At 47.3% G+C, this 27,703-nt stretch overlaps 1 protein-coding gene and 1 long non-coding RNA gene across 8 annotated transcripts in view; one reads left to right on the forward strand and one right to left on the reverse strand.

The window, feature by feature from the left end:
* Positions 1-27,703, reverse strand: part of TTC7B (tetratricopeptide repeat domain 7B) — a 270,410-nt gene that overhangs the window by 187,269 nt on the left and 55,438 nt on the right. For all 5 annotated transcript variants that reach the window (XM_069597264.1, XM_069597263.1, XM_069597261.1 and 2 more), the window contains exon 4: positions 8,967-9,097. In XM_069597264.1, the coding sequence (XP_069453365.1) occupies positions 8,967-9,097 (131 nt within the window). The remainder of the gene's footprint in view (positions 1-8,966; positions 9,098-27,703) is intronic.
* LOC138443966 (uncharacterized) lies at positions 383-20,463 on the forward strand. Of its 3 annotated transcripts, none has more exons than XR_011258384.1 (5): positions 383-1,648; positions 7,366-7,531; positions 8,125-8,305; positions 8,991-9,125; positions 20,086-20,463. It is a non-coding gene; the product is annotated as an uncharacterized lncRNA (long non-coding RNA). The 3 variants fall into 3 exon arrangements; XR_011258385.1 differs by having other exon boundaries at positions 8,177-8,305; XR_011258386.1 differs by lacking the exon at positions 8,991-9,125 and having other exon boundaries at positions 8,177-8,305.

Consider the following 27,703-nt stretch of genomic DNA (forward strand, 5'->3'; position numbering starts at 1 on the left):
TGGCAGCGAACAGGTGCAGGGTTTCTTTGGGGGTGACGAGAATGTTCTGGAATTGAATACTGGTGATGATCACACAACTCGGCGATGACCGGGAACTGCTGAATGGAACACTTTAAATGGACAAATTCTGTGGTGTGTGAATGGTGCCTGAATAACGCTGCGATTTAAATTAATAAAGAAAAGAGGGCTATGAGCAAGTAGATGGAAAGACTTTTAACCTAATAGGAAATGCAGAGCAAAACTGCAAGGTACGGTTTTTACCCAGCACGTTGGCAAAGGAACTTTGAAACAAATGTGACCCTGTCGAGACTGCAGAGCAGCCACTCCCCTTCTGCACTGCCAAAGGTGGGAGAGGTCAGTGCCACTCGCAGAAAGCGCCTGCGCGCCGGGTGCAGTGACCAGAATGTTAGCAATGGCCGCACCTCCGGGACCGGCCCTTGGGAAACAATGGAGAGCAAAGGACACGCGGCCTGAAGGAAGGTGACCTCACAGGTTATGACTATAAAGACAGCTTATAAAACAGGCTATCCCCGGCTCTAAGCGAATTACATCACAGAGGCCATCCCCTTAGTAACACATTATACAGGCATGAAAATAAAGGTTTTCGTTTGGTTTTGGTTTTGGAGAAGATTTTTTGGATGCAGACCATTTCTGAAGTCTTTACCGAATTTGGTGCAATGTTGCACCTGTGTTATGTTTTGGGTTTTGGCCACCAGGCAGGGGGGACCTTCGCCCCCCAAGCCCGGATCAAACCTGTGCCCCCTTCCTTGGAAGTCTTCATCACTGGATGGCTAGGGAGCACCCCTCTTTGAAGTCTGGACATAATGTTGCTGGAAAAAGACAGACACAGAACGCTTTAACGCTATAAAATCATGAGGCCGACTGACAAGCGCGTATAGAGAGGCACAACCAGCTCCGCTCTTTCCTGGCTTCCAGGCTGAGGCGTGCCTCCGCCGCCTTTCCCCGCCAGGCAGGCGGCCGGCTCCGCGTCAGAACAGCACCCCGGCGGCCACCCGGCCTTTCCTTGCGGAAGAGCTTTGCTTAGGTGCGCTCCGTGAAGCCTGCTCAGGCTGCAGGGAGCCGGCGCGAGAGGGAGAGGCCGCCTCGAGCGGCGAGGCCGGGGCGCAGCCGGGCGGCCCGCGCCAGCCCCTGCCTTGCCGTCAGCGCCCCTGAGGCCTTCTCCCCGACGGCCGCTTCACTTCCAGACACACGGCGGCCCTCGCCCAGCCCAGCGGCGGCCCCGCCGCCCCCGCCTGTCACTGCGCCCTCCCGCAGCGAGGCCTGGACCACCCGGGGCGGGCCGCGAGGCCAGGCCACGCCCCCGCGGAGCAGAGGGCTTCCGGCCGGCCCGCCACGTCCCCGCGCCGGCTGCTGCCTCTCCAGACGCCGGGGCTGCAACGGCCCATGAAGGGATCTGTGGGTGTCCCCTAACAGCCTGGGCTGCTTTCCTAAAGCGGGGTGTAAGGAATGAACCGTCAGCAGGTCAAGTTCCACCCGGGCACAGCGCCTGCTCAAGAAAGCCAGCCCCGGCCGCCGACGCCCGCCGAGGCCAGGCAGCTGATTCCCCGGCCACAAGCAGGGCTCGTGGTATTAACGGGGGGCGAGGGTGAAGTCATCTTTATTCCTGTCACGGCACCCCGAGAGGCAGGTAAGTTCATTTCCTGTTGCCTAATGCCACCATCTGAAGGTAAACTAATCAGGGCTACTCCATGTCATTTCCAACGATCCTAATTCGATTCATTTGATTCAGTTATTCTATATGCATAATCCTGAAGGGATCTTGTATTCCCCTTTGGAGAACAAACCGTCGGAGAAGATTATTAGCGGATGTCTCCGTGACGCGGCAGGGGCGACTCTGAACAAACACTCCGTGCGTGGCCCTCAGGCTCGCCGGGCTCCTGCGGCCCCTTCTCCACGCTTGGAACAAGCAGGGTGGCTCCTTGGTGCAGAGCCCTGTCACACTGGTGGAAGGCACTGGAGGCCCGCTGGCTTTCCCCCCAGATAAGGCAGGCGGTATTAACCCTGCCATGAGGGTGGAAAGCTGAAGCTCACAGATATAAACAACTGGGCTAAGATCAAAGGGCCAGGTGAACAGAGATTCAGAACTGAGCTATGATGGGGACTCCAGGCAAGATGCTGTACATTAGCGTCCAGACAAAAAACACAAAATCAGCTTCTGAAAAAATTACTCAATAAGTATGAACTCCTTATTACCAAATTCAGACTCAAATTGAAGAAAGTAGGGAAAACCGCTAGACCACTCAGGTATGACCTAAATCAAATCCCTTATGATTATACAGTGGAAGTGAGAAATAGATTTAAGGGCCTAGATCTGATAGACAGAGTGCCTGAAGAACTATGGACAGAGGTTCGTGGCATTGTACAGGAGACAGGGATCAAGACCATCCCCATGGAAAAGAAATGCAAAAAAGCCAAATGGCTGTCTGGGGAGACCTTACAAATAGCTCTGAAAAGAAGAGAAGTGAAAAGCAAAGGAGAAAAGGAAAGATATAAGCATCTGAATGCAGAGTTCCAGAGAATAGCAAGAAGAGATAAGAAAGCCTTCTTCAGCGATCAATGCAAAGAAACAGAGGAAAACAAGAGAATGGGGAAGACTAGAGATCTCTTCAAGAAAATCAGAGATACCAACGGAACATTTCATGCAAAGATGGGCTCGATAAAGGACAGAAATGGTCTGGACCTAACAGAAGCAGAAGATATTAAGAAGAGGTGGCAAGAATACACAGAAGAACCGTACAAAAAGGATCTTCACAACTCAGATGATCACGATGGTGTGATCACTCACCTAGAGCCAGACATCCTGGAATGTGAAGTCAAGTGGGCCTTAGAAAGCATCACTACGAACAAAGCTAGTGGAGGTGATGGAATTCCAGTGGAGCTTGTATACTATCATGTAAGAATTGAATCGCCAGTCTATGTCTGACGCAGGATACAGCATGCTTGGGGCTGGTGCATGGGGATGACCCAGAGAGATGTTATGGGGAGGGAGGTGGGAGGGGGGTTCATGTTTGGGAACGCATGTAAGAATTAAAGATTTTAAAATTTAAAAAATAAAAAACTAAAAAATTAAACAAACAAACAAACAAACAAATCCTGAAAGATGATGCTGTGAAAGTGCTGTACTTAATAAGCCAGCAAGTTTGGAAAACTCAGCAGTGGCCACAGGGCTGCAAAAGGTCAGTTTTCATTCCAATCCCAAAGAAAGGCAATGCCAAAGAATGCTCAAACTACCGCACAATTGTACTCATCTCACATGGTAGTAAAGTAATGCTCAAAATTCTCCAAGCCAGGCTTCAGCAATACGTGAACCGTGAACTCCCTGATGTTCAAGCTGGTTTTAGAAAAGGCAGAGGAACCAGAGATCAAATTGCCAACATCCGCTGGATCACAGAAAAAGCAAGAGAGTTCCAGAAAAACATCTATTTCTGCTTTATTGACTATGCCAAAGCCTTTGACTGTGTGGATCACAATCAACTGTGGAAAATTCTTCCAGAGATGGGAATACCAGACCACCTAACCTGCCTCTTGAGAAATCTGTATGCAGGTCAGGAAGCAACAGTTAGAACTGGACATGGAACAACAGACTGGCTCCAAATAGGAAAAGAAGTACGTCAAGGCTGTATATTGTCACCCTGCTTATTTAACTTCTATGCAGAGTGCATCATGAGAAACACTGGACTGGAAGAAACACAAGCTGGAATCAATATTGCCAGGAGAAATATCAATAACCTCAGATATGCAGATGACACCACCCTTATGGCAGAAAGTGAAGAGGAGCTAAAAAGCCTCCTGATGAAAGTGAAAGAGGAGAGTGAAAAAGTTGGCTCAAAGCTCAACATTCAGAAAACGAAGATCATGGCATCCAGTCCCATCACTTCATGGGAAATGGATGGGGAAACAGGGGAAACAGTGGCTGATTTTATTTTGGGCTCCAAAATCACTGCAGATGGTGACTGCAGCCATGAAATTAAAAGATGCTTACTCCTTGGAAGGAAAGTTATGACCAACCTAGATAGTATATTCAAAAGCAGAGACATTACTTTGCCGACTAAGGTCCATCTAGTCAAGGCTATGGTTTTTCCAGTGGTCATGTATGGATGTGAGAGTTGGACTGTGAAGAAGGCTGAGCGCTGAAGAATTGATGCTTTTGAACTGTGGTGTTGGAGAAGACTCTTGAAGAGTCCCTTGGACTGCAAGGAGATCCAACCAGTCCATTCTGAAGGAGAACAGCCCTGGGATTTCTTTGGAAGGAATGATGCTAAAGCTGAAACTCCAGTACTTTGGCCACCTCATGCAAAGAGTTGACTCATTGGAAAAGACCTGATGCCGGGAGGGATTGGGGGCAGGAGGAGAACGGGACGACCGAGGATGAGATGGCTGGATGGCATCACGGACTCAATGGACGTGAGTCTGAGCGAACTCCGGGAGTTGGTGATGGACAGGGAGGCCTGGCGTGCTTCGATTCATGGGGTCGCAAAGAGTCGGACACAACTGAGCGACTGAACTGAACTGAAATTATTGAACATTTTACATAAAACAGCATTTTTAAAATACTCTATATTTCTACGTAAATATCTGAAATCTTCGAGGGTTGGGAAAGACTCCGCTGCCAGGGGACAGGAACAGATAAAGCCAACAAAACAGACATTGACTGGGCTTCCCTGGCAGCTCAGGGGTAAAGAATCCACCTGCCAACACAGGAGACAGACGTTCTATCCCTGAGTCGGGAAGATCCCCTAGAGGACAAAAGGATACAGCCCCTCCAGTGTCCTTGCCTGGGAAATCCCGTGGACAGAGGAGCCTGGCAGGCTAGAGTCCCCAGGGTCGCAGAAGAGCCAGACACGACTTAGTGACTAAAGAAACAACCAACCAGCCCTGGGATGCACGCGAGCTGACCCGGCTCCCGCGCACGGCAGCCGCAGAGCGATTCTGACCGCTACTTTGACAGCTGAGGATTCGAGGGCAGCACAGCGAGGCTGAGTAGCTTCCCCGGGACCCCGCAGCTCCGGGGTGGCCAGGCCAGGATTCCAGGCCGGGCCGGTGAGTGCCCTCCGCCCTGCTGCTCGTCACAGCACAAGTCAGCCACCAGCGGGGAGGGGGCCAGCCCTGTGCAAAGAGCCTCTGCCCTTCAGGAAGCAGACAAGGCTAACATCACTGAACACACCCGCTTTCAGAAAAACTCGGAATGAGGCTGTGTCAGAACCGCAAATCGGCGGCTCTAGATTATGAAGAACCATTTTCCACAACATTCCAATTTGTCCTCAAATGTTCTCCTCCAGGCTTATCCTTGCTAGTGAGTGATATTAAGAGCCAACACTAATAAATAAAATGCCCAGAGGTTCTGGCACACAGAAGTTGCTTCGCTATGGAATGGCTGGGAAATGAGGGGGAAGCCACTGCAAGACTGCCCCTGCCCAGCAGAACTAGCACGGGAACGGTGCACCTGGGGTTTCCTACCTGAAAGGGTCACCCACTCAGAAAAGTAAAGCACCGTTTGCCTAGCTGGCCCCAGTCTTTCACTTCTTTCAGATTTTTCTTCCTAACATTTATTTCTGATTTAGCCTAATTCTTAAAATTTATTTAAGTTTAAAAAAAGGTCAAACGGGCAGCTTCTGCAGAGCACCCATTGTCTTGCCTCAAAAAAGCTCTTGAACATTCCCCAAGCCCCAGTGGCCACTTACGGAAGGTCATCTTTCCTCCAGATTCCTCATTAATCACAGATACTTTCTGAGCACCTACCACAGTCAAAACAGATGTCTGATTCATTCAGCCTCTCTTATTGCTAATATTGCAGCTTCCTGGGTCTGGGGTGGCCCAAAGTGGCATCTGATGAAAGAAAACGCATCCTGGAAAATCAGAGTCAGAAATGGGGACGTCACCAACATACCCTGAAACTGAACCCTGAGCCAAGTGATGCCGCTTCCCCCATGCTCCTAAGAGCATGGCTTGCTCGGTCAAATACTTACTGAGCACTTTCTATATATAAGGCTGTAAGAACCAGAGCATCCACGTTTATGGGCAGCAGGCCGGGATAATGAGGCGATGACGAACTAGGTGTCAGAAGGGCTGAGTTCTGATCTAAGCTTTGGCCCCAACTTCCTGTGTGTCCTTGGGCTCTCTGTTTCTGGGCCTCCATCTTCTTCTCACAGTCTAACATCCTGTGATCACTCTTTTCTCAAAATCGTGAAAAATATTTATTTTAAATCCTACAATTATATGGAAGAGGAACTAAAGAGTCTCTTGATGAAAGTGAAAGAGGCAAGTGAAGAAGTTGGCTTAAAACTCAAAATTCAAAAAATGAAGATCATGACATCCTGTCCCATCACTTCATGGCAAATAGATGGGAAAACAGTGGAAACAGTGACAGACTTTATTTTTTGGGCTCCAAAATCACTGCAGATGGTGACTGCAGCCATGAAATGAAAAGACACTTGCTCCTTGGAAGAAAAGCTATGACCAACTTAGACAGCATAATAAAAAGCAGAGACATTACTGCCAACAAAAGTTTGTCCAGTCAAAGCTATGGCTTTTCCAGGGGTCATGTATGGATGTGAGAGTCGGACCATGAAGAAGGCTGAGCGCCAAAGAATCGATGCTTTGAACAGTGGTGCTAGAGAAGACTCTCGAGGGTCCCTTGGACTGCAAGGAGATCCAGCCAGTCCACCCTAAAGGAAATCAGTCCTGAATATTCCTTGGAAGGACTAATGCTGAAGCTGAAGCTCCAATACTCTGGCTACCTGATGCAAAAAACTGACTCACTGGAAAAGACCCTGATGCTGAGCAAGATTGAAGGCGGGAGGAGAAGGGGATGATAGAGGATGAGATGGTTGGATGGCATCACAAACTCAACGGGCCTGAGTTTGAGCAAGCTCTGGGAGATGGTGAAGGACAGGGAAGCCTGGCTGCAGTCCATTGGTTGCGAAGAGTCAGACAAAACTTAATGACTGAACAACAGCAAGGATTATATAAACCTCCCTGATGGTCGGGCTAAAGAACCCAGTGGTGAACAGGTGGTTCCAAATGAATACAGGAGGCAGTACACCCAGATCTGCCAATCCCCACGTCACTAAAGACACACAGATGAACCTCCTTTCTCCAAGCCGGGAGGAGGTGGCCGTACCTTGACAACAGGAGTGAAGTACAAAATAAGAGTCCACGAGTATCAAGGACTGTGCAGGTCCATGAGAACCACTTGGCTGGGGCCAGCCAGCGTCTCTGCTGCCAGGAACTGGCTATCAGGGAGGCGGACGGTGAAAGTCGTGTGGATGTTAGAAGCAAGCTGCACGATCATTTCTCTAAAGATTGTATCATAAATTCTGAACAACTAATCCCTTTCTCACGCAGACTTCTGACAGAACAGCATCTTGGCAAGACAGCCAAGTATCCTCCTGAATTCCTGGAATCGTGAACTACGGTTTATACTCCATCCCGGTGTGGGCCAGGCCAGACACCTCTCCCTCGGCCCTTGCCCCCGCTTCTCTGAAGCTCTCACCGTGCCTGATCCTGAAAGGTAATTCTGATCCTCACCACACACATCAACACATTACAGAAAGGAAATTACTTCCAGTCTGTACATTTACAAAAGAACAAAAGCTATCAAGACCTTGGTAGTCCTTCTCTATCCTGATCCCTGGGGGCTCAGACGGTTAAGAACCTGCCAGACCTGGGCTTGATCCCTGGGTCGGGAGGATCCCCTGGAGAAGGAAATGGCAACTCTCTCCAATACTCTTGCCCAGAGAATTCCATGGACAGAGGAGCCTGGCGGGCCACAGTCCATGGGGTCAGAAAGAGTCGGACACGACTGAGCGACTAACATTCTAACCCTTAAGCAGACAGAGAGACCATAAATGGGTGGGAAACAAGACTCTGACCAAACCCAGAGTCTCCCAGAATTTCTAGTCACTTCAAACAATCTCGCAGGAAACACTTCTGAGTCTGAAGGGGGATATATCAGGATCGAGCCGTGGTAAGAATGCCAGGAAACGCTGGGAGGGCCAGACGTGGCTAGGAACCGCTGCTCTTGGTAAAATGTGCCATTTTTGCAGGAATGGGATACGTCCCTGCATCTGGGCTAAGTGTCTTTATTGACACGGCCTTTTACAGTCCCCACAGGAACTCCGTGCGGTGGACACCCATTATCTTGCTCCTTTTCCAGATGGGAAGTCGAGGCTGAGAAGTGACGGAGTAACCACAAAGGGCAGAGCTAAAAGACAGGGATCCTTCTGAACAGAAGCTGCCCACGCCTCGCCAGCCTCAGCCAGCCTTCAGCTTCCTCGGCCTGAGGGTGTGTGCTCAGGGCCCCTTTCTCACACGTTCCCTGCTCACGCGGCCCCTTGCTCACGCGACCCCTTTCTCACGTGTTCTCTGCTCACGAGGCCCCCTGCTCACATGCTCTCTGCTCACGTGTTTTCTGCTCACGTGGCCTTCTGATCAGCTGTTGGTTTCATTCTCCACCTCATCAGTGAACCACTGACTGTGGGGAGTAACCCATCCCAGATGACCTGGGGATCCACCACCTGCTCCCAGGTTGGTGGAGAGTCCCCACAGACCTCTGGCATGACCACTGAGCCTCCCAAACCCCAGATGTACTCTGTGTTGGTACACAGTCCATGAACATAGTCTGTGTACGTACAAACACAGCTCAACCTGTTTTGCCTAAGAGAACAGGGATGATCAGCCAGCTTCAGGGCACTGAGGGCATACATAGATGTATACTGTCATTTCTGTTCAGAGGATGTTAAAATGCTTCCCAAACACTGACCTGTCTATTTTCACAAGGAGCCACACTCACCAGCGTATTCTCCTTAGTGTTTAAGAATATAAGCAAAGCTTTGCAGACAGAGACAGACAAGTTGAAGGCTTCCAGAGGTTGGTCACAGTTCTGTATGATGTGGTTTGAAATTTTAAAATATTACCAACTGAACAAACACAGGATCCTCACTCACCCTTTCTATCTCCTGGAGGTACAGGAGGGCAATGTCCCCCGCCTTCTCATAGCAGGTGATGATGTCCTGCTCCCGGTCCACGCGGAGACTACTGGTAGAAGAAGAAATAGGCAACTTCTCTAAACAGAGTCCTAAAAGAAATCAACATACAAAAACTGGGTGAGTTGTTTTTTACGGGACTAAATTTTTTAGTATATTCTAGGGGGTCGCACAGAGGCGGACATGACTGAAGGGACTTAGCAGCAGCAGCAGCAGCAGAGAGCCAGATACTATGGGCGAAGCAGATTCTCTGTCCTCTCTAAGGACAAAATGGAACATCAAAACAGAACACCAGAAAGAAAATCCAGAGGTTATGGATCAAAGAGGCCCCTCAGTATACAGAAGGCACCATTTCACGCTGACATCCAGGTTGAGAATTTGATCAGGTACTTCACCAGGATCCCATTCAGACCTAACAGAGCTTCTCATGCAACCGTGCCCCAAGATCCTCAAAGAATTCTGTAAGTAAGTACAGCGAGGCTAGGGCTTCTGAGGTGGCTCAGCAGTAAAGAATCCACCCGCCAAGCCGGAGACATGGGTTCGACCCCTGGGTTGGGGAGATCCCCTAGAGGAGAGCACAGCGACCCACTCCAGTGTTCTTGCCTGGGATGTCCCAGCGGACAGAAGAGCCTGGCGGGCTACAGCCCACGGGGTCACAACCGAGCTACAAAGCAACAAGCAAACAGCTAGGCGAACAGCACAAAGCAAGGGAAAGAACACCTCGTATCTTCCACAATGTACGCTTAAGCGATTGAATATAAAGCATTTCTAAATGCACTCAGGAGCCAGGAGTCAGTCACCAGGAGAATCTGCCAACTCTCAGCCTAGGTTTCTGCAGTAACAACACTCCAGACCAGCTCTCAGTTCCAGGCCAAGAAAACACCCAGAACCCTGCAGTGTGGGCCCTTCTTTGGAGATAGAGGAGATACTCCCTGCCAAGAGAGAGTTCAGGCCTGCGATGGGTTAGGAAAGCATGAAAGGCTGGAAAATGACGATGCCGAGAGGAGCAGCTGTTGCCTGAACCCAGCACCAAACTCAGCCGCTGTCCTGGGCAACCAGCCTGGGCCCGTCAGGCTCCAGGTCTCCGCCTGCAAGTGGAGGCAGAGGGGGAGCCCCGCGGGGAGGGTGTGCGCTGCGCCGAGCACCCTGGGGAACGGGGAGACACACACCGTGCACACGTGCCCCTCCCTGCAGGAGTGTGAGAGACGCGTCCACACTGACAGAGCCAGGACCTGCAACCGGAAGGGGCCGGAGAGGCTTCCTGGCAAACGCTCTCATTTCATAGATGAAGAAGCTGAGAACCATCGAGGGACAGTAGGAGACTTGCCCCAAACCTGACAGGCAGTTCACAGCACAACAGAGGTCAGAACCCGGGTCTTCAGCCTCCAAAGCTCCTCCTCCTACCTACTAAGGGAGCTGCTGACTTTCAGAGTAGGGACCACTGCAGAGAGGGGACCAGACGAGCCCAAGGGCAGCGAGTGACCCAGAGCCCCTGCGCATCACTGTGAGAACGGCCCCCTCCCAACTGCCCTTAACAAACGACCGCAGTCCCCGGGCTGTGGAAGGTGACGGGAGACGCTGTGCTCCACGGGAAGGAGAAAAAGCACTTCCATCCGCAGGGAGCCGACACTGAGGGCGGCCTGCCTGGGAGCTTAGGGGTGACGACTTTGTCACAGAAGGTGTGGACCAGCCAAAGATTTGGCACAGGCTAACAAAGACTGACTGAGGTGGAATCGGCATGTTAAACGCTGCACAGTGTTTCATCCTGATTTCTGTTGTTTCATTTATTTTTTATTAACCGAAGTCCACCGTTTACATTAGGGTTCACTCTTTGCGTTGTGCGGGTCTATGAGTTTTAGCAAACAGAGCATCGTGTTTCCACAACCACAGTATCATACTGTGCCGGGGCCAGCGTGAGGAGCTCCGCCCAGGGCAAAGGTCATGAGGAAGGAGGCCTGGCATACGCAAAGGCGTGACCAAGCCTCAGGAAACCCCGTTCCCGAGCATCTAACCCCAAAACCAGAGTCTGTTTTATGCTCTCACCTACACCTCTGACTTTACGGGGGGCTCTCCCCCATCACCGTTTCTCTCTGAGAAGGAGTAAACGTGCAGCTCCAAGGCGATAAAAATTCCTGGGCGTGACAAGAGTGTTTCAGCTTACGGACTCCTCTGAAGGTTATCTAGCCCGCCTGTATAGGTTTGTCCGGCCACATGTGATTGTTTACAGCCTCCCAATCTGAGAGGCACGAGATGTTTTAGACTTACTAAAGGCAAATTCTTTTGGGGAGTTGGAAATTATTAGTATAGTGTGTTGGTTAGGAATTATATTGGTGAAGGGTCTCTTCATTTGTTGTGTCAATAATTACTGCTAATTCCCTGCTCTGGGTGGGACAAGGATGTCTCAGGTCAAACCTCTCTGCTGACAGACTAGCTTGTGTGACAGGATTATCCTTACTGCCGCCACTAGGCACATGACTGTTTACTACCTCTCAACCGTAAACAGCACAGAGAGTTTTGGAGTATTTTGAGAGTCTTAATTAGCATAGGACTTTTTCTTCTTGTTGAGTCAATGACTGCCGCCAGGCCTCCATATCCTTAGGCACCTGGGAATACATTAATCAATGTATTTGGAATATAGCAAAGGAAATATGGTAGTTTTTGATGTTAGCAATACTAGACTTTTTGAGTTAATGGATTTTCTCTTTTGTAATAGATCACTGTACTTTCTTATATATCACTGTGTCCTTGCTATGTAAAAATGTAGCTTTATCATATCTTAAGACTAAATAGATCTTAAGGGGAGCATTGGTGAAAGGATTTTCATTTGTTGGGCTGATGTTTGCTGCTAAATCTCCATGTTCCCTACACTTATAATGAATATAACTAACATATAGGAGAAATAAGTATTAACCTTTAAGCATATAGGAGAAATAAGTATTGACCTTTGAGACTAATCATGTTAACCTTGGGTTAAATAAATTCCTTTCTTGATTGTAACTCACTACACCCTCACCCTATAGGAATGTAACTTTATTTGGAGGGTGGTGCCTGGTTTAAGAAAAAACACCCTTGGAAAAAATAAGTTTTTTGGTTATCAGAAAGAAAGGATCATTAAATGTCAGCAGGTCTCACTCATGGCCAGAAGATGATGTAATATTCCTAAGACCTTTTTTTTATACATTTATGTGAAGCACCTGATTTTGATAAAGGTCAGGACTGCTGACCCCTGCACGACGCTGTATTCATCCCTATGTGTAACAAAAGGTATATAAGCAAACCCAAAAATAAAGAAATCGGATCAGTTTCCGGAAAGACTGATCCCCCATGTCGCTTCTCTCTTGCTCCCGGTTTTTCTGGCTGAATTCCCATCTGGAGCATGGATGCTATTCCCCGTAATCCAAGTTATTCAGCCTCCTTTTCTCCACTAATCTTCCTACTACACTATCCATTTCTAATCTCTCTCTATCTGTGATTAAATATGTATTTTTCCAAAGACGCCGACTCCGTCCCCCCACCTTCGAATCACCCTGGATCCACCGGGGCTGGACCCCGGCAATACTGATTCCATCAAACCAATTCAGGGCCCTGAAAACGGGCTCTGGTCCTCTAGGCCTCCCTGAGCCCTGGCAACCGCTCATCTTTTCACTGTCTCTACAGTTTGGCTTTGTCCAGAATATCATATAATTGCAATCATACAGTATGTAGACTTTTCAGACTGGCTTCGTTCACTTGGAAACATGCTGTTAAGATCCCCCATGTCTTTTTGTAGGCAAATAGCTGATTTCCTTTTATCGTTAAGTAATACTCCGTTTATTCATTAATCTGTCTCAAGGCATCACGGTTGCTTACGAGTCTGGGGAACTATGGGTAAAGCTGCTATAAACATTCATGTGCAGGATTTTGGGTGCTCAACTCCATTGGGCAAATACCAGGAAGAGGAACTGGTGGATTGTATGGTGAGAACACGCTGGTGAGAAATATCTGAGTAAATCTATTTCATTTACAGATAGCTTTGTAAGAACCAATATTACTTTTAGCTTCGTAAGAAACTACTAAACTAGTTGTCTTCCAAAGTGGCTGTGCTATTTCGCATTCCTACCAGCAACGAATGAGAGCTCCTATTGCTCAGCTTCCTTGCCAGCATTTGCTGTTGTCAGCTTTTGAATGCTGGCCCCTGATATGCACAGTGGCGTCCCACTGCTGTTTTAATTGGCAGCTTCCTATGGACACGTGAGACACGCAAGATCGATTTTTAATGCTTATTTGCCGCCTGTAAACCTTCTTTGGTAAAATGGTCAGATCTGTTGTCATTTTGTCAGAAAGATTGAGTCGTTTGTTTTCCTGTTGTTGACTTCTGAGTTCTTTATATATTTTGAATATAAGTCCTTTATCAGATATCTATTTTGCAAATATTTTCTGTCTGTGACTTCATTCTCTAAACAGTGTCTTTCACAGAACAAAAGTTGCTACTTTCCTTAAAGTTCAACCTGTCAGTTTTTTTTTCATGGATTGTGTTTTCGGGGTAGTCTCTAAAGTGCCACTGCTAAATCCAAGGTCACCTAGATTTTCCCCTATGTTATCTTCCGGAAGTTTCATTTAGTTTGGAATTCAGATTTAGGTTTGCAATCCACTGTGAGTTAATGTTTATGAGAGGTACAAGGATTTTGTCCATATATATATTGTCCATATATATATTGTCCATATATATATATTTTGTCCACACATATATTTAGCATGTGGATGTCCATTGTTTTTCAGCACCATTTGCTGAAGAGACTACCTTTCCCTCATTGAACTGCCTTTGTTCCTTGGCCAAAAATCAGTTGATGACAGTTGAGTGGGTCTTTCTCTGGGCTCTCTACTCTGTTTCATTAATTTTTTAAAATGTTTATTTATTTGGCTGCACTGGACCCGCAGTCGAGGCTGCCGAGGCCTTTGCTGCATCACATGGCATCTTCGTTGCAGCTCACGGGCTCCCTGGCTGTAGCGCACCGGCTCTCCGGCTGTGGCTCACCGGCTCTGCAGCTGTAGCTCACAGACTCTCTAGCTGTAGCTCAGAGACTCTCCAGCTGTAGCTCACAGTCTCTCCAGCAGTGGCTCACCGGCTCTCCGGCTGTAGCTCACAGGCTCTGCAGCTGTGGCTCAGTCTCTCCGGCTGTAGCTCACAGGCTCCCTGGCTGTAGCTCACAGGCTCCCTGGCTATGGCTCACAGGCTTCCTGGTTGTGGCTCACCAGCTTAGTTTCTCCACAGCATGTGGGACCCTGGTTCCCCTAAACCAGGGATTTGGGGATTGAACCTGCATCCCCTGCCTTGCAAGGCAGATTCTTAACCACCTAACCACCAGTGAAGTCCTTTATTGAATTTTTTGTCTATTATTTCAGCAATCTTATGCTGTCTGGATTACCAATGTACAGTGTATCATTTTTAAGGAATAGCTCTATTGAGACAATAATTACATGGCATAAAATTCACTCATTTTAAGTAAAGTTCATAAAAACTAAGTATCTCATCTTTTGTGTTCAGTTAGTATGTTTTCAATGTTCATCCAAGTTCCGACAATATCGATTTCTTTTCACTGCTGATGAGATTCTGCATTTTATCTCTCCATTCGCCAGTAGTGGGCTTTGGGGTTGTATCCCTCTTTGTCCATAATGAATAATGCTCTCATGAAAATGCAGGTATAATTTTTGTGTAAACATGTATTTTTAATTCTCTTGGGTAGATGCCTAGAAGCAGAAGTGTTAGGTCAGAAACAAAATTTACATTTAACTGTTTAAGAAACATGTCTTCTAAAGTGGCTATACCACTCTACATTTCCACCAGCGATCCATGAGGGTTCCAGTTTCTCCACGTTCTTGTCAGCACTTGTTATTGTCTGTCTTATCACAGCCATCTCAGTAGGTGTGAAGTGGTGTCTCAGTGCGGTTTTGATTTGCATTTCCAAAAACTAGTGAGACTGACTCTTCATGTGCGTCTTCGTCAGCGAAATGTCTGTGAAAACCTTCTACCTGTTTTTCTTGGGTTGCTGGTTTTCCTATCATCGAGAGTTCTCTATGTATTCCAATTACAAACCCTCTACCAGACGTGTGATTCGCCAATATTTTCTCTCAGTCTGTGATTTCTGCTGCTCCCTTTTTTAAACGTTAGGGTGTCGTTGCTTTTTCCAGTGCTGTGCTCGTTTCTGCTGTACACGATGAATCGGCTATGTCCCATACGGATATTCCGTACGTATCCCATGCTCCTTCCCTCCTAGGTCGCCATCGGCCCCCCACCCTCCGTCTCACGCATCTAAGTCACCACAGAGCACCAAGCTGAGCTCCCTGCGTGATACTGCAGGTCCCCACGAGCCATCTCTTTCATACACGGAGGTGCAAATGTGTCAGCATTTTCTCTCACAGCCTGTACTTCCGGTTCCATTTCCTTAAGAGGTCACAAAGGCTTCTTCTGCAAGCTCTTCTAGAGTTGTGATGTTTTTAGGTTTTACATCTAGGCCTGTAAATTATCTTAGATTATGTTTTGTACATCTTGCAAAGTATGGATCAAAGTTTACTTCTCTGCCAATAGGTATCTGGATGTTGTGGTACAATTTACTGAAGCTTCTCCTTTCTCCACCGAAATGCCTTTCAGTTCAGTTCAGTTCAGTTCAGTTGCTCAGTCGTGTCCAACTCTTTGTGACCCCATGAATTGCAGCACGCCAGGCCCCCCTGTCCATCATCAACTGCCGGAGTTCACCCAAACTCACGTCCATCGAGTCGGTGATGCCATCCAGCCATCTCGTCCTCTGTCGCCCCCTTCTCCTCCTGCTCCCATTCCCTCCCAGCATCAGAGTCTTTTCCAATGAGTCAAATGTTCTCATGAGGTGGCCAAAGTACTGAAGTTTCAGCTTTACCATCAGTCCTTTCAAAGAATACCCAGGACTGATCTCCGTTAGGATGGACTGGTTGGATCGCCTTGCAGTCCAAGGGACTTTCAAGAGTCTTCTCCAACATCACAGTTCAAAAGCATCAATTCTTCGGCACTCAGCTTTTTTCACAGTCCAACTCTCACATCCATACATGACCACTGGAAAAACCATAGCCTTGACTAGACAGACCTTTGTTGGCAAAGTAATGTTTCTGTTTTTGAATATGCTATCTAGGTTGGTCATAACTTTCCTTCCAAGGAGTAAGCGTCTTTTAATTTCATGCCTGCAGTCACCATCTGCAGTGATTTTGGAGCCCAAAAAAGTACACTGTTTCTACTGTTTCCCCATCTATTTCCCATGAAGTGATGGGACCAGATGCCATGATCTTCGTTTTCTGAATGTTGAGCTTTAAGCCAACTTTTTCACTCTCCTCTTTCACTTTCATCAGGAGGCTTTTTAGCTCCTCTTCACTTTCTGCCATAAGGGTGGTGTCATCTGCATATCTGAGGTGATTGATATTTCTCCTGGCAATCTTGATTCCAGCTTGTGCTTCTTCCAGCCCAGCATTTCTCACGATGGACTCTGCATATAAGTTAAATAAGCAGGGTGACAATATACAGCCTTGATGTACTCCTTTTCCTCTTTGGAACCAGTCTGTTGTTCCATGTCCAGTTTTAAATGTTGCTTCTTGACCTGCATACAAGAGGCAGGTCAGGTGGTCTGGTATTCCCATCTCTTTCAGAATTTTCCACAGTTTATTATGATCCACACAGTCAAAGGCTTTGGCATAGTCAATAAAGCAGAAATAGATGTTTTTCTGGAACTCTCTACCTTTTTCGATGATCCAGCAGATGTTAGCAATTTGATCTCTGGTTCCTCTGCCTTTTCTAAAACCAGTTTGAACATCTGGAAGTTCACGGTTCACGTATTGCTGAAGTCTGGCTTGGAGAATTTTGAGCATCACTTTACTAGCCTGTGAGATGAGTGCAATTGTGCGGTAGTTTGAGCATTCTTTGGCATTGCCTTTCTTTGGGATTGGAATGAAAACTGACCTTTTCCAGTCCTGTGGCCACTGCTGAGTTTTCCAAATTTGCTGGCATATTGAGTGCAGCACTTTCACAGCATCATCTTTCAGGATTGGCAATACCTCAACTGGAATTCCATCACCTCCACTAGCTTTGTTCGTAGTGATGCTTTCTAAGGCCCACTTGACTTCACATTCCAGGATGTCTGGCTCTAGATTAGTGATCACATCATCATGATTATCTTGGTGGTGAAGATCTTTTTTGTACAGTTCTTCTGTGTATTCTTGCCACCTCTTCTTAATATCTTCTGCTTCTGTTAGGTCCAGACCATTTCTGTCCTTTATCGAGCCCATCTTTGCATGGAATGTTCCCTTGGTATCTCTGATTTTCTTGAAGAGATCTCTAGTCTTTCCCATTCTGTTGTTTTCCTTTATTTCTCTGCATTGATCGCTGAGGAAGGCTTTCTTATCTCTTCTTGCTATTCTCTGGAACTCTGCATTCAGATGCTTATATCTTTCCTTTTCTCTTTTGCTTTTCAATTCTCTTCTTTTCAGAGCTATTTGTAAGGCCTCCCCAGATAGCCATTTGGCTTTTTTGCATTTCTTTTCCATGGGGATGGTCTTGATCCCTGTCTCCTGTACAATGTCACAAACCTCATTCCATAGTTCATCAGGCACTCTATCTATCAGATCTAGGCCCTTAAATCTATTTCTCACTTCCACTGTATAATCATAAGGGATTTGATTTAGGTCATACCTGAATGGTCTCATGGTTTTCCCTCTCTTTCTTCAGTTTAAGTCTGAATTTGGCAATAAATTGAGGAGTTCATGATCTGAGCCACAGTCAGCTTCCAGTCTTGTTTTTGCTGACTGTATAGAGCTTCTCCATCTTTGGCTGCAAAGAATGTAATCAATCTGATTTTGGTGTTGACCATCTGGTGATGTCCATGTGTAAAGTCTTCTCTTGTGTTGTTGGAAGAGGGTGTTTCCTATGACCAGTGTGTTCTCTTGGCAAAACTCTATTAGCCTTTGCCCTGCTTCATTCCATATTGCAAGGCCAAATTTGCCTGTTACCACAAGTGTTTCTTGACTTCCTACTTTTGCATTCCAGTCCCTTATAATGAAAAGGACATCTTTTTTGGGTGTTAGTTCTACAAGGTCTTGTAGGTCTTCATTGAACCATTCAACTTCAGCTTCTTCAGTGTTACTGGTTGGGACATAGACTTGGATTACCATGATATTGAATGGTCTGCCTTGGAAACAGAGATCATTCTGTCATTTTTGAGACTGCATCCAAGTACTGCATTTGGGACTCTTCTGCTGACCATGATGGCTACTCCATTTCTTCTGGGGGATTCCTGCCCACAGTAGTAGATATAATGGTCATCTGAGTTAAATTCACCCATTCCAGTCCATTTTAGTTCACTGATTCCTAGAATGTCGACGTTCACTCTTGCCATCTCCTGTTTGACCACTTCCAGTTTGCCTTGATTCACGGACCTGACATTCCAGGTTCCTATGCAATATTGCTCTTTACAGCATCGGATCTTGCTTTTATCACCAGTCACATCCACAACTGGGTATTGTTTTTGCTTTGGCTCCATCCCTTCATTCTTTCTGGAGTTATTTCTCCTCTGATCTCCAGCAGCATATTGGGCACCTACTGACCTGGGGAGTTCCTCTTTCAGTATCCTATCATTTTGCCTTTTCATACTGTTCATGGGGTTCTCAAGGCAGGAATACTGAAGTGGTTTGCCATTCCCTTCTCCAGTGGGCCACATTCTGTCAGACCTCTCCACCATGACCCTCCCGTCTTGGGTGGCCCCACAGGGCATGGCTTAGTTTCACTGAGTTAGACAAGGCTGTGGTCCATGTGATTAGATTGACTAGTTGTCTGTGATTTGGTTTCAGTGTGTCTGCCCTCTGATGCCGTCTTGCAACACCTACCGTCTTACTTGGGTTTCTCTTACGTTGGACCTGGGGTATCTCTTCACAGCTGCTCCAGCAAAGCGCAGCCACGGCTCCTTACTTTGGACAAGGGGTATCTCCTCACCACCGCCCCTCCTGACCTTGAACGCGGAGTAGCTCCTCTCGGCCCTCCTGCGCCCGCGCAGCCACCGCTCCTTGGACGTGGGGTAACTCCTCTCGGCCGCTGCCCCTGGCCTCGGGCGGGGGTAGCTCCTCTCGGCCCCTGGCCTTGGGCGGGGGGTAGCTCCTCTTGGCCACGCCTCTGATGGTAATGGGAGTAGTAGATAGGCTGCGATGGACCACGCAGAAGCGGCCGAGAGGAGCTACCGCAGGTCCACGGGCAGGAGGGCCGAGAGGAGCTACTCCGCGTTCAAGGTCAGGAGGGGCAGTGATGAGGAGATACCCCTCGTCCAAGGTAAGGAGCAGCGGCTGCGCTTTCCTGGAGCCACGTGAAGAGATACCCCACGTCAAACACAAGAGAAACCCAAGTAAGACAGTAGGTGCTGCGAGAGGCATCAGAGGGCAGCTGCTGAAACCACAGTCACGGACTTGCCTTTACACTTTTGCAGACAATCAGCCGGGCATAAACGTGAGTCTGTCTCTGGACCCTCCATTCTGCTGCAGCGATCTATTTGGTTAAACTCATGCTGATGCCACCCTCTCTTGGAATTGCCACATCTGGGCGAGTCCTGAAAGCAGTGTCAGCGCTCCAATTTGCTCTCCTGTTTTAGCCTTTCTTAGCCCTTTGCATTTCCACATAAAACCTGCTGGTCAACTTCATTGAAAACAAACAAACCAAAAAAAAAGTGTGGCTGGGATCTTGACTGATTCATGTTGAATTTGCAGGTGGATTTGGGGAGAACCGAGATCTAAACAGTACTGAGCTTCCCAGCCTGTGCGCAGAGCATGTCTCCCGCTTACGTAGGGCTCGCATCTCTCAGAGACGCTTTGCAGCTTGCAGTGTGCGTGCCTTGCAAGTCTCTTCTCAGACCTTCCCTTAAGTATCCATATGTATTAGGCTGTTATAAGTGGTATTAATTCCTTTTGCTCATAGCTAACATTTAGAAATATAACAGATTTCTTAATATTGGTCTTGCGTTCTATAACCTTGCTAAATTCATTTATTAGTTCTACACAATCAATCACGTTGTTGGTAAATACAGTTTTCCTTCCCTCTTTCCAGTCGGGATGCCTTCTCCTGCTATTTACTGCCTGATTGCACCGTCGAGGACCTCCATTACAATGTTGGAAAGAAGGGGTGAGAACGGACATCCTCATCTTATTCCTGATCTTAGGGAGAAAGTATTTAGTCCTTTCACACTACGTTTGATGTTGAAGTTTTTCACAGACGCCCTTTACCAAGCTGAGGAAGATCCCTTCTACACCAAGTTTGCTAAGAGTTTACATCAAAAATGGATGTTGGGATTCCTTGAATCCTTTTTCTGTGTCTATTGAGACAAGGCTTTTTCTCTTTTAGTTTTTCAACCTGGTGAATTACATCCACTGATTTTCAAATGTTAAACCAAACTTCCATTCCTGAAATAAATCCCATTGATGGTGATACATTATTCTTTCTTTATATTGTTAGAGTTGATGAGATAAATTTCTTGTTTGGAAATTTTTTCATCTAGGTTCATGAGGAATATTTGTCTACAGTTTCCTTGTAACATCTATCCTGTTTCTGGTATTAGGGTAAGTCCTTACCTAATAAAATGACTTCGGAAGTATTCTCTTCTCTTCAATTTCCCGAAAGAGTTCATTTGGAATTATTTTGTTCTTAGATGTTTGGTAGAACTTATCAGTAAAGCCATCTGGACCTGGAGTTTTCTTTGGGGGAAGCTTTTTAACAATAAATTCCGTTTCTTTGATATAGGATTGCTCAGGTAATCTCCTTGTTCCTAGGCGAGCTTTGGTAGTTATCTTTTAAGCAGTCTGTCCATTTCTCCTGAGTTGGCGAATGTATTGGATCCGTGTTGTTTATGATGCTCCTGATCCTTTCAGTGTCTGTAGCATCTCCAGCGCCGATATCTCTCTCATTCCTCATACTGGCAGTTTGTGTCCTCTGTTTCTATCCTGAACAGTCCTCGAACGGTTTTGTTGAAATTCTCAACAGAGATCTTTTAACTCCATTGATTTTTGCTTCACTGATTTTCCTGTTGTTCTATCTTCTGCTTCACTCACTTCTGATCTTTATTATTTTCTTCCTCTGCTCTACCTTGAACTTGATTTACTCTTCCCCTTCCAGCCTCTTAAAGTATAAACCAAGGTGTACACTGCAGACCTTTTTCCTTTCCTAGTATAGGCATTTTGTGTAATAAACTTCTCACTAAGTACTATTTCAGCAGTTTCCTACAAACTTTGATACACTGTGGTTTTATTTTCATTCAGTTCACAATACTTTCTCATGATTTCTTCTTTAAAAATGTGTTATTTGGTTTCTAAACACTCAGGGATTGTCCAAAGATCTTTCTGTTATTGATTTTAAATTCCATTATGGTCTGTGTCCCTTGGATAGCAAGGACATCAAACCAGTCCATCCTAAAGGAGATCAACCCTGAATATTCATCGGAAGGACTGCTGCTGAAGCTGAAGCTCTAGTGCTTTGGCCCCCTGATGCGAAGAGCTGACTCGCTGGAAGAGACCCTGATGCTGGGAAACACTGAGGGCAGGAGGAGAAGGGAGCAGGAGAGGACGAGACGGCTGGATGGCGTCACTGACTCAGTGGACACGAGTGTGAGCACACTCTGGGAGACGGTGAAGGACGGGGACCTTGAGTGCAGCAGTCCCTGAGTTGCAAAGAGTCAGACACGACTCAGAGACTGAACAACAGGTGGCCTGTGAGATAAAGAGCTGAACAAGCTCGAGATGCTCCGCAGATTCCAGACAAAGGACGGGCCTTTGACTGGGAGATAATGTGATTTACAGCATGGGTCTTAGGCCACACCATACCACTCTGACCTCTGAAGAGACTAGAGACTAAATAATTAAGTTCCATGGGCACTCTCTGCCTACATAACTGACCTCCAGTATGAAATCTGGGTATAGTAGCCTGGGCAACCTTTGCCGGCCGGCAGTACACCATTAGTGCTGCCCCGAATCACTGCCAGGAGGACGGAGTGCCAACCATATCATCCCACTGTGATTAGACGACTTAAACTTGGAGCCTGGTCTCCTCTGGACTCTGCCTATGTGCCTTTTGCCTTCAGTAATCTTCACCTGTAGCTTTTGTGGTGATAAACTGTGACCACACGCATGACAGAACTCATTCTGTGCCTCGGGTGAATCCCTGACCTGAAGGTGGTCTTGGGGATCCTGGACAGAGGTCAGAGAACACATTCGAACTCTTCTAATTGTGTTGAAGGTTGTTTCTTGCCCAGAATATGATCAGTCTTGACAAGAACCTTGCCAAGAATGTGCATCCTGCTGTTGGCTGGGGTGACACGCAGACGTCAACTGGGTAACTGGTTTCCTGTGTTGACCCAGGACATGAGCCTGGAAAACTCTGGGAGAAAGTGAAGGACAGGGAAGGCCGGCGAGCTGCAGCCCGCGGGGCCACAAAGGGTCGACATGACTCAGCGGCCGAACAGCAAGGTCTCTGTACCCTTACTGATCATCACTTATTGGAACAGGGTATGAGCGTCTCCAAGCATAGCTGCCAGTGGTTGCTTTAAGGTTCGGTTCGTCCCAGTCCATTCCAAACGATATTACACCTCTTCCACGCGCAGAACACCTTTGTTATTGCATACTTTCGTTTCTTTTTGTCCTGATTTTCTTATACATCACGTTTCTACATGGACTATAAATCCCAGTCCACACGATCACCATGCTTATTGAGATGGTCAGTTATCTTTTAATGATGTGGGAAAGCTGATCTAGTCACTGATATAGCTACGATTTCCACTGCTCTTTGTTCCCTTGTGCAGATTCAGACTTTCCTTCCCCTGAACAGACTCCTTTGCCATTTCGTACAGTGCTGTTCCCCTGATGATGAGGCTTTTCAGCCATGGACCGCCTGGAAAAGGCTTATTCAGCCTTCGTGTGTGAGGACACTTACATCCACACTCACGCGAGTTTGCCCCGCCCCTGCCCCAGGACTAGCGATGCTCCCTGTGGTTCCCACTTGCAGGTTTTTGACAATAAATCTCCTGTCTCCCTTACGTTTATTCACCTGCAGGTAATGTGTCTTTTTTCCGGCTATTTTTAAGATTTCCCCTTTATCACTGATAATGAGCAATCCGGATTATGAAGGGCTTTGGTTCCGTTTTCTCCATGTTTATTGTGCTTGGGCCTCACTGAGCTTTCTGGATCTGAAGATTTATAGTTCTCATAAAATTTGAAAAACATTCAGCCATTATTTCTTCAAAGTTTTTTGTGACCCTTCCCCTTTCTTGCTTGCTGTACTAAGTCACTTGTGTCTGACTCTTTGTGATCCCATGGACTGTAACCTGCAAGACACCTCTGTCCATGGCGATTCTCCAGGTGAGAATACTGGAGTGGGTTGCCACTCCCTTCTCCAGGGGATCTTCCCAACCCAGGGATCGAACCTGAGTCTCCTGTAGCTCCTGCACCACAGGTGGGTTCTTTACCACTGAGCCCCCAGGGAAGCCTCCCCTCCCTTAGGGGTCTCCAGTCCCACACCTTCAGGTCACCTGAAATTATCCTACAACTCACTGATGTTCTTTCCACTTTATAAAAAGTTTCCACTGTTTTAGATGGTGTCTACTGCAATGTCTTCAAGGTCACTGATCTTTTTATCAACGTCTAATCTGCCATTAACCACATCCAGTGTATTTTTCATCTTAGACATTGTAGGTTTCATCTTTAGAAATGAGATTTAGTTCCATTTTTAATGCCCATGTCTCTACTAAACTTTCTGAACTTGAAGAATATACATAATACCTGTTTTAATGTCTCTCCAGTCCTAAGTGCTCAATATTCACTCCCTTTTCATTTAGAGCCAAAGTTGTTTATGTGGTTGCAAAATAAAAGAAATTCACTAAGCATCCTCTCTCTGTTTCAACCTCTTTAAATGTTCTCCAAAGGAGAATACAAGACAAGCTGAACAGATTCACTATTTGGTAGAACAGCTCCAATACTCAAAAGCAAGCACTTGATCGGAGCTTCCTAACTGCGCTTTAAGTAGTCGTTTGTGCCAAATTAAAACCTCCAGAAAACAACACAAAGAGATAAACTGTTTCATAATCTGCATTCTGCTTCCATGAGGAGCAACCAAATAACGTGCAAGTCGATATCAGGGATTTACTGTAAAGGAAACAAACTCCATCCTATGTCAAAGTGAGTGAGTGAAGTCGCTCAGTCGTGTCCGACTCTTTGCGACTGTAGGAAAGACTGTAGCCCACCAGGCTCCTCCGTCCATGGGTTTCTCCAGGCAAGAATACTGGAGTGGGTTGCCATTTCCTTCTCCAGGGGATCTTCCCGACCCAAGGATCGAACCTGGGACTCCCGCATTGCAGGCAGACGCTTTGCCGTCTGAGCCACGAGGGAGGCCTACACTATGTCGGGACCAGGAGAAGAAACGGGTCTAGTCTTCCGCACTCCGCAGCGCTGCAGGCGGACGCTGACGACTAGGGTTCAGGAAGACGGCCCAGGCCCTCGGGGACCTGCCACACCCAGGGAGCCGAAGAAAAGACCGAGCTCGGTCAGCACAGTTTGACTCCCACCTGTCCCGCACATTCTGGAATATGCAAAGTCCACCTCCCAGGGCTGCAGTCCCACAGCCACGTGTGGTCGGTAAGGCTATTCAGAGCAGACAGACGACTTCATCCTCCACTGTGAGGAGAGACTTGTCCTGGTCTGTGGATTCCTGTTCTAACTAGGGAGCGACAGGAACACGTGGCCACCCACTCCAGTGTTCCTGCCTGGAGAATCCCATGGCAGAGGAGCTGGCGGGCCACGGTCCACAGGGTCGCGAGAGCCGGACATGACTTAGTGACTATACCACCACCACCACCACCACGAACACCCAAGGCCCTGGCTGGCACGTGGGCCTTTGGCAAGGAGCCCATTCTCAGGTGGGAGGCCACTCATGGCAAATATTGCTCCGTTCCTTCTCCCAAACACTGCGATGCTCCTCCCATGCGCCACCACACGCATCTCAGAGCAGCAGCAGAGTCCTGATCTATCACAGTGAATTCATGGCTACTCAGCTCAGTTCCAGAGCATGCAGCTTTCCGCCAGAAGCTGCTTACAGGACCTCAGGACTAGACTGTAACTTTTCAAGTGTCTAGAATCAGATAAAGCAGAGTTCTGAGGTCGTGGTCCAAACTGGCCCTCATTAACATGTCAGACGATGCCTTGTCAGTTTGGAAAGCTATCATCAATAATGTTTTTAGTTACTTTCTTTTTTCGAGAAATGCACGGCAAAAAAGTGAAAAGCAGACTTGAAAACCAGCTGGTACGATAGCTTAATGAGCAGCTCAATGAGACCTGCATCTCCAAAAGCAAGGCTGGGTACCACAGAGTGGAAGTTAAGCGCTCCACGGCCAAGCATCAGGGCCAGCTTTGAAGCATGGGTGGAAAAAGTGGCTGACTATGTGCTGTGATTTAAAGAATGCTAAGCAGGAGCTCCCTGGTGGTCCAGTAGTTAAGAGTCCACCTGCCAACGTGGGGCACACAGGTTCGATCGCTAGTCCAGGGAGATCCTACACGCCCCAGGGCAAGGAAGCCCGTGCGCCGTGACTATCGGCCTACACTCTAGAGCTTGGGAGCTGCACCTACTGAAACCTGAGCACCCCAGGGCCCGCGCTCCACAACTAGGGAACACCTGCGAGCAGCAACAAAGACTCAGCACAGCCAAGTGATTAATTAATTAAAAGACAAAAATAAATAAATAAGTCCTTAGTCTTGGAAAAAAACAGAATACCGAGTAGCCACTGGACCAAAAATTTATCTCCCTTCCCCACGGGGACTCCCACAGAGGGGCTCACTTCTGAAAGTTCCTTTGCTTAAAGGGTAACACATTTTGACTAAACTGGTGACAATAAATTCATCTAGGTCACACCTGACTGCTTTGAAGCTCTTGAACATGAATTAGCCTGTGCAATGGGTACCATCCTCCTCCCAATCTTGTGGGGAAAGAAACACGAGCTCCCTGGCTTGTCTAAGATCTGCACAGGGGCCAGAACTGAGGTTACAATGGAGCCCCTGAGCTGGGCCCAGTGCATCCTGCCCCAGGTGATGTTCAAAGCATCTGAGGCAGACGGGCTGCGGGAAGCACAGGTGTTGTGCGAACGTCAGGGAGAGTGGGCCTCACGGTCAGGAGCGGGCGCCAGGCAGTGAGAGGCAGCCGGCCCTGGACGTGCCAAAGCACACACATGTCCAGCCTCCAAATCGCTCTATTCAGGTGCGTCTTTGTTGCTGTTCAGTTCTCACTTGCGTCCGACTCTTTGCGACCCCATGAATCACAGCACGCCAGGCCCCCCTGTCCATCCCCAACTCCCGAGTTCACTCAGACTCACGTCCATTGAGTCAGTGATGCCATCCAGCCATCTCATCCTCGGTCCTCCCCTTCTCCTCCTGCCTCCAAACTTCCCAGCACCAGGGTCTTTTCCAATGGGTCGGCTCTTTGGATCAGGTGGCCAAAGTATTGCAGCTTCAGCATCAGTCCTTCCAGTGAATATTCAGGATCAATTTCCTTTAGGATTGACTGTCCAAGGGACTCTCAGGAGTCTTCTCCAGCACCACAGTTCAAAATCATCACTTCTTGAAGGCTCAACCTTCTCTATGGTCCAACTCTCACATCTGTACATGACTACTAGAAAACCCAGAGCTTGGACTATACAGACCTTTGTCAGCAAAGTGATGTCTCTGCTTTTTAATACACTGTCTAGGTGTGTCATAGCTTTTCTTCCAAGGAGAAAGCATCTTTTAATTTCATGCCTGCAGTTGCCATCTGAAGTGATTTCTGGAGCCCAAGAAAATAAAGTCTGTCACTATTTCCATTGTTTCCCCATCTATTTGCCATGAAGTGATGGAACCAAATGCCATGATCTTAGTTGTCTGAATGTTCCACTTTCAGCCAGCTTTTTCACTCTCCTCTTTTACCTTCTTCAAGAGGTTCTTTGGTTCCATTTCACTTTATGCCATAAGGGTAGTGTCATCTGTGTATCTGAGCTTATTGATATTTTTCCCAGCAATACTGATTCCAGCTTGAGCTTCATTCAGCCTGGCATTTCACACGATGTACTCAGCATATCAGTTAAATAAGCAGGGTGACAATATACAGCCTTGATGTACTCCTTTTCCAATTTAGAACCAGTCTGTTCCATGCTAGTTCTAACTGTTGCTTCTTGACCTGCATACAGATTTCTCAGGAGGCAGGTAAGGTGGTCTGGCATTCCCACCTCTTTAAGAATTTTCTATTTTGTTGTGATCCACAGTCAAAGGCTTTAGAGTAATCAGTGAAGTATAAGTAGGTATTTTTCAGGAATTCTCTTGCTTTTTCTATGATCTAATGTTGGCAATTTGATCTCTGGTTCCTCCACCTCGTCTAAATCCAGCTAGTGTATCTGGAAGTTTTTGGTTCATGTACTTTTGAACCCTACTTTGAATGATTTTGAGCATTACCTTGCTAACAATGTGAAATGAGGGCAATTGTGCAGTAGTCTGAACATTCTTTAGCACTGCACTCCTTTGGGATTTGAATGAAAATTGGTCTTTTCTAGGCCAGTGACCACTGCTCAGTTTCCCAGATTTGTTGGCATACTGAGTGCAGCACTTTAACAGCATCATATGGCAAACCGGACTCTGTCCTTTGTTTCCTTCCACACAAGGCTTCATCA

The sequence above is a fragment of the Ovis canadensis genome, chromosome 7 (assembly GCF_042477335.2).
Source record: "Ovis canadensis isolate MfBH-ARS-UI-01 breed Bighorn chromosome 7, ARS-UI_OviCan_v2, whole genome shotgun sequence".
NCBI classification, from domain to species: Eukaryota; Metazoa; Chordata; class Mammalia; order Artiodactyla; family Bovidae; genus Ovis; species Ovis canadensis.